The following is a 7,059-nucleotide window of genomic DNA, read 5'->3' as shown; positions in this document are numbered from 1 at the left end:
TCTCTAGCCCTTGATCTTAATTACTTCTCATACATTTTTTATTAAAAACCCCAAATAGAACTCGAAAGTTTGCTGAAACTAGAGGACCATATCATCAAAGAAATGGCAGCAAGGCACGTTGTCAAGTCTCTGAAAACCATTGATTCAAAAAAGACCTCTTTTCCCCAAACTCTTAGCAGGTGTCTCAATTGGGAATATGGCATGGAAGTACCACCATTTTGCTCAATCCTTCTTTCCAAATTGTCCAATTAATATATATCCTTTAGATTAAAGTTGAGATTAATTAACCAAGTAATTTAATCAAATTGGATAATTAATAAAATAATCAATGTCAACCACCAATGCCTCCAACTCCTGATCATGAAGGACTCAATCTCAACCACAAATGATGTCACTGATGAAGACTAATCTCAAATCTAGCAAAATAACTTATGATCACACTCAACTCACTGCTATTGGGATTCACCAAACCTACGTGCAAAGCTGGCAGGTTTCTTTCTGCACCATCTAATTTGTTACCAAAACTAAATACACTCTTCAAACTTCCTCCAATAAAATCAAACTCCAAAGTCCCAATCATTCATACAATTCACCATTTCCTTGTATTATATATATCAGATACATCATTTCACAATTATTTTGTCCACTTGTCCATAACTCTACAACCATCTAAATTCAATCAATCATTTAATTTACTCTTCCTTTGGCCTATAAAACCACCCATTTTTCCCTTTCAGAATGGCTTATGCTTGTAGCTAGTAGAAGAGACATGGGACAACTTCCTTTTGCCAGTCCAAAAACAAAGATGATCTCCATGTCCATGTTGGTCATCTCTCTTCCTGTTCTTTATGCAATGCATGTACCACCTTCTACCCTCTTCACTGACACTGTTTTTTGGTTTATCATCTCCAACACCATCATTATAATCATCGCAACAGATTCCGGCGTCTTTTCGTCTTCATCGAGTGAGAATTACAGCGTCTATGATGAGTACCTAAAGCATAGAAGCTATTCCAAGAGTTCATATTCCATCCCTTCCATTAATGTTCCTAAGGAGAGACACAAAGATGATGAGCACTCTCAAAAACCTCAAGAAGAGATAGTTCATGAGATGACAGTGGAACAGCAGTTAACAATAAAGAATGGAGAATTAAACCTGCAGACAGCAAGTCAAGAGACTAGTAGCGAGTATGTAAATATGTCTGATGAAGAGCTGAACAGGAGGGTGGAGGAGTTCATCAAGAAGTTCAAGGAGATTGAGCTTCATGAGGAAATGGTAAATGAGTGAATTGGAAATTTAGTTTTCTAGAGTTTTATGTAGATCATCATATGTAAGAATTAATAATGGAAGGGTTTGTTTGTGTTTTTTTTTCTTGCTAGCACTTTCTTTGTTTCTTTTTTGTATTTTTGTACATGCTTCTCAATGCATGGGTTTTTCCAAATCAAGTGCATTCTTTGCTCATTCATCTCACGCCAAAAAAAGAAAAAGAAAAGAAAATTCAAGTACTGATTTACAAGAGTAGCTATTTGATAAGTAAGGTTAGTGTATAAAGAAGGCCTCATGTTAAATGCATTGGCAACCACTAAATGTGTATCACTCTATGGCCAATATGTGATGATCATGACATGAATCTGTAAATGAAAAGATGGATCTTTAATTCCTTGAAAAGATAAAACTTTGAGGTAATTTTAATATTTTTTTTAAGTGGATAAATCACAATTTAATAAAAGTAGAACACAACCTGATAACAAATTAGGAAATTTACAAGTAAAGAAAGTAATACAGCCAGAGAGGCTGAGCAGTACTAAATAACAACATACAAGACAAAAATCAGGTGCACTAGATGTGGGAAGGAACAGAAGGATAAAACAACATCTTAGTGTGGGAAAAAACCACTAGGATCTACCCATGGAGATCAGGGGCTGCTAGACTCTCCCCTCCTGGGCTCAACAAACTTCAGGCTCCACTTGACTGTATGTGAAGCATCCTCAAGCTTTTGTCTTTTTTGCTCAGGAACTGCGGAAACCCAAAACAAAAACAAGTGAGAAACTTTAATAATCACAATAAACAATCAACAAAATAATCATCAGTAATTTTAATATTTATTTGTCTTAATAATAGCTACCAATTTATTTTCGTTTAATTTTCCACAATATTAATTTGGGGTAGATTAAAAACAAGAATATATATATATATATATATATCCATCTAGATGTGCCCCCTTTTTACACTGTCAAAGATTTCAAGCTAATTAGAAGATTTAATTATTGATATAAATACATTTAATAATTAATTTAAAAATAATAGATAACTATCATTAATTAAAAAAATTAAAATTTTAATATCTGACAATAATTGCGTCAATTTTTCTTACAAAACAATTCCAAGCATCCAAATGTTGGCCAAACTTTATAAAACCCAACTAAAGCCACATATATATATCAATAAATGAGAATCTTACATATGTACACATATATACATGTCATACGTACATTGTATAGATGATTATATTATGTATATACACTCCACACCTCATGATTTTTATATTTTAAAGTATAGCTATTTATTAAATAAATTTAAATGTACCAAAAATTCATTACTTTTGAATAATCTTTATATTTATGACAATGAGAAAGTTGATAAAATAAATCCTAAGATATCCAACCGGTGACCAACAAATCCTTTTTCTTTTGCGAAATAATTTAATAATTCACGCAATAACTCATTGTTAATTATGATGTATATATACAATTTTTTTAATTTTTAATCCGTATAAACGAAAAGAGGGATTAACTTTATCATAGTATATGTGTAATTTTGGTGTTTTACATAATATATAATATATAAACCAAAAAAATTATAATTTTGATAGAGGTACAGTGACTAAACTTTTGAATATATATATATATATATATATAAATCTTGTCTTCTCATCATTTTGTCTTAAATTTGGCCTTTGCACAACAAGGAATGAATTCCTAAATATAATTACCTCAGCAGTGTGCCTTTTGGAATTTATTAATATAAAGAATTAAAAAAAAGATTTGCCAGAGTCACCAAAGTTTGCAGTTAAAATGATCAAATTAATAAGCACTAATTAAATCCTTCATATTTTATTATTATATCATATCTAATCATATCTCATCTTGATTGATTTGGATTAAAAGATGAACCTTTGTCCTCTTAGACACTTAGACCTGCTCTAGGCAACTGATTAATTAGTTTCCTTTGTGCTTTAGACCAACATGCAAGTAATTCTTAAATATAAAATTGCCAACAGAATTTTATGCAAGCATGGCATCCCTTTGATCCATAGATTTATTTTGACTAAGTTATATGCATGAAATTTAAATACAGTTGTATTTCTTCAATTAATAAATTGTTGATAAAAGATTTGTAAACCAGAGAAATAAAATACTATTTTCTAGAAATACGCACAAATATGGTATTTTTTTCTAGAAAACATACAAGATAGAAGCATGAATTGACACATATACCCTCATATACTTCTTTTAATATATTACTCCATGGTAAAATCTCAAGTTATTACACCATAAGTTTTTGTAAAAAAAAAAATTAGATAAACCACATCAATTCAAATAAGAAACACATTCCACCATAATATTATATATCTATATACATATAATTCTTAATTTGTTAAATTATTAATTCTCTAATGAAACAACCTTAATTTATTTAATCGGGTTTACTATTTTTTTTAAATAAGATACTAATTTCGATCTTTGAACCCTCTATCATGTCAAATATACCTGCACTATATTTCTAAAAACAAATTTATTTCTTAAATGAATAAAATTATAACAAACAATGCATATGAAAACAAAATACATTACAAACAAAGATAAAAAGTATTAAAAAGTAAAAGGTGTGAGCATAAAAAACAGAAGAAAATTTGCAATTAATTGTTTGAATGATAATGAATAATTCACTCAACTCAAGACTGTGCATAAGGGAAAAGCAAGAAAACTCAGATACCAACATAATTTCATATGTTTACAAGGATATATATGTAAAAACACAGGAGTTGTCTCATTCCTAAACACAAACAAACAACACACTCACTTGTCCAATCCAAAGCAAGGTCTCAATACATGAATGCATTACTGGCTTGATAACAACAAAAGCACATATCTATCAATCAAATGAGAGATATTGAGGTTTGTAATCTTCTTTGTTTTCTTCTGTTAAATATATATAAAAAAGAAGTAATCATGAATCAAGATGAGACAGCTGAAAATTGCGATAGTGATACTGAGTAGAGGTTGGTGCAGAGAAATAGCAAGATCAGTTAAAATAGTATATAGTTTATGATAATATATAATTATGTAAATCCTAAATTCCCTTATAATTGAATTGCACTCATGTGTAATGAAAACGCAGGAACACTGCCATTTGGCATGATGGATAAGGACTGCTCCACGCCACATGGTTTAGGAACACAAGTAGCTTTTCACTGTTACTTGTCCTGGCTTCATTTATGAATTTATATTCTCAAGTTTTATCAATTATGGACGTTGTGGTTATAAACTATTGATAACAAGAGCTTTCTGGAGCAGCATACCATGCCTTGTGGGCAATGATTTCCCAGAAAAAACAAGAAATATAATTTCATTGACTTGTAGCTCTCTTTGCTATTGACTTGTAGCTAGCTCTCTCAGTCCATATTATATGGCTCTGGTGGATAGAGTGGAGGAGAGGTGATGAAAGCCATGTAAATTATATATTTCAGTATGTAAATTGAGTTATGCTCCATATAATGATTTAAAAATTGTTTGGTTGATTGTAATCATATGTCTGGTCTAACTTTAAATAAAGAATGTTGAGTTATATTGATTTCAAGCAAGAGAGAACAAAGGTTTTGAGGCTGGCAATATCCACTAATTGAATCATAAGTGCAGAATTTATACATAAATGTTGTACAAGAAAGGGCATCAAAAGAGCAGTGAATCAAGCTACGCATTGGACAAACAGCTTCCTACTATAGGATAGCAATAGAATTTTGACTTAAAAACAGAAACAAGAATAGTTTAAATGCTCTAAGAATCTGGTAGACTTCAATTGCACATGGGTGATCGCGAAATTCTGATTGCCTACTATTTTATTTTTAGAAGATTTTATCATCTGAGTAGTACTCATTACAATTTGTCCAGCCATGTCAACATCCCAGTGCGTCTTTGTTGCAAGGAGTTCATTCAAAGGAGGCGACCAGATAATGCTCCCTTTGGGCGAAGTTCAAGAAAGAATCAAGGGAAGCATAACACAAGTTTGATGATTTTTGTCACGCCCCGACCCGCGGGCCCACGGGACGCGACAATCGCCGCAGCAATCCCGAGGAGGGATACCCCGCCACTCAACCCTCAGGATGCCGCAAGGCTAATCAACACACCTGGAATTCAACAATATACATATCGCAGATATAGAATGAAAAAACAATGTTACACAAACGACAAGAATAACAACAACAATAGGATACAGGAAATATAGAGGTTCACAAAATACACAGGGAAACAACCCTAACAACAGTAGGAAATGGTAATACACAGAAGTTTAAGAGTATTTAAATACTAAACCATGCAACAAGTTTTCTACACACTAGTGGATCCATAGGTCTTATAACATGTTCCATGACAACAACAACATACATGAACTGAAGAAAATACAACAGATGATAGAATAGTAGTAAATGCCCAGTACGCTGCCACACGGTCACACCTACTACCTGCAACAGACTGGGAGGAAGAAAGAGGGATGAGTAACTCAAGTTACTCGAGTGAGGGAGGTTAGCACAACCTTAGCGTAAAAAAATACACCAACAAAGAAAAAAATAATAACAAAAATCATCAAAAATACATGTTTTTACAAAAAAATAATACTAGTTTAGAAACTTCAACATGCATAATAGAAGTCTTTAAAAAGAAGTAAAACAACATAACAATACCAAGAAAACCCTTTTTACCCCAACTAGGGTTTACAACACAAAAAAATTATAAAACATGGTTTTTAAATACAAGTAGAACAACAAAAATATCATGGGTTTGAAATAAATAAACACAATACCCAACACTCACCCAACATAACATGGTCTAGAAAACTCTCTAAACCTTCGCCGTGGCCATGGCTAGGTTCGTAGCCGCCAAGGTACTCATGCCCTCGACGTTGACCCATCAGCTCACCGGTTGGTGACTCCGGCTACCCGATGAATATCCAGCCGTGGCTCTACACTCCCACCGAATCGCCCTCAGAGTAATCAGCCCTGGCCGACACGCCACCTCAAAAAGGTCGGCCGTGAAGACCGCCCATCGCAGAGAGGATATCACCAAAACAATCACCACAATAAAATACAACTCCACTCGAGTACAATATCCATCCATGATCATAAATCAAGAATACCTCGGCCATTTGCACGAGGACAAGATAAACACATAAGCAAAGCCCAAACTTTTTAACACAAAAATAATTTGCAAGTCCCAACACAAGCAACAACATGGAAATCCTTTTTCCTTTCAACAATCCAAAAATTTGCTTCAAGCCTAGGATTTCACCAAATCAAAGATTTTTCATAACAAAAACTCAAGTTTCAAACAAAAATAATGATTTCACAAACTCATGGATACATATATCAATCACAATTTCCACGATAACAAAAACAAAAAGCCAAAAAGAGACATCCAAGATTTGCCTCAACAATAATTATCATTCACCAAATTACCAAACAAGTATAAATCAATAAAACTTACTTAAAACATGAAATGCATATATATATATATATATATATATAGCTATTGGCATTCTTCTAATAAAGCTATGCTAAATAATTCCACTCACAGGGATCGGCAATTTATCTTCCTCGCAAGCTACTCCTCGGCTAAGTCTTTGCCTCGAGCCAAGACTTCTTCTCCTTGCCAAAAGCATAACAAAAACACCACAAAAAAATTAGCAAAAACAAAACAAACAAGAAAAAAACCCCTAAGTTTTCTAACAAACCACCCTAATTCGATCCTAAGATTAGCTCAAAAACTAGGTTTAAAGGTTCCCAA

At 32.8% G+C, this 7,059-nt stretch overlaps 1 protein-coding gene across 1 annotated transcript; it reads left to right on the top strand.

Moving 5' to 3' along the window:
* Window positions 1-766: 766 nt before the first annotated feature.
* LOC120278011 lies at window positions 767-1,379 on the top strand. The gene has a single exon (XM_039284896.1). The coding sequence runs from the start codon at window positions 770-772 to the stop codon at window positions 1,286-1,288; it is 519 nt and encodes a 172-aa protein (XP_039140830.1). The 5' UTR covers window positions 767-769; the 3' UTR covers window positions 1,289-1,379.
* The last annotated feature ends 5,680 nt before the right edge of the window (window positions 1,380-7,059 follow it).

The sequence above is a fragment of the Dioscorea cayenensis genome, chromosome 15 (assembly GCF_009730915.1).
Source record: "Dioscorea cayenensis subsp. rotundata cultivar TDr96_F1 chromosome 15, TDr96_F1_v2_PseudoChromosome.rev07_lg8_w22 25.fasta, whole genome shotgun sequence".
In the NCBI taxonomy this organism is placed as follows: domain Eukaryota; kingdom Viridiplantae; phylum Streptophyta; class Magnoliopsida; order Dioscoreales; family Dioscoreaceae; genus Dioscorea; species Dioscorea cayenensis.
This window is presented reverse-complemented; position numbering and strand designations above follow the sequence as displayed.

Excerpts from the sequence above, each read along its gene's own strand:
- LOC120278011 (XM_039284896.1), top strand. The coding sequence starts at position 770 with ATGGGACAACTTCCTTTTGCCAGTCCAAAAACAAAGATGATCTCCATG.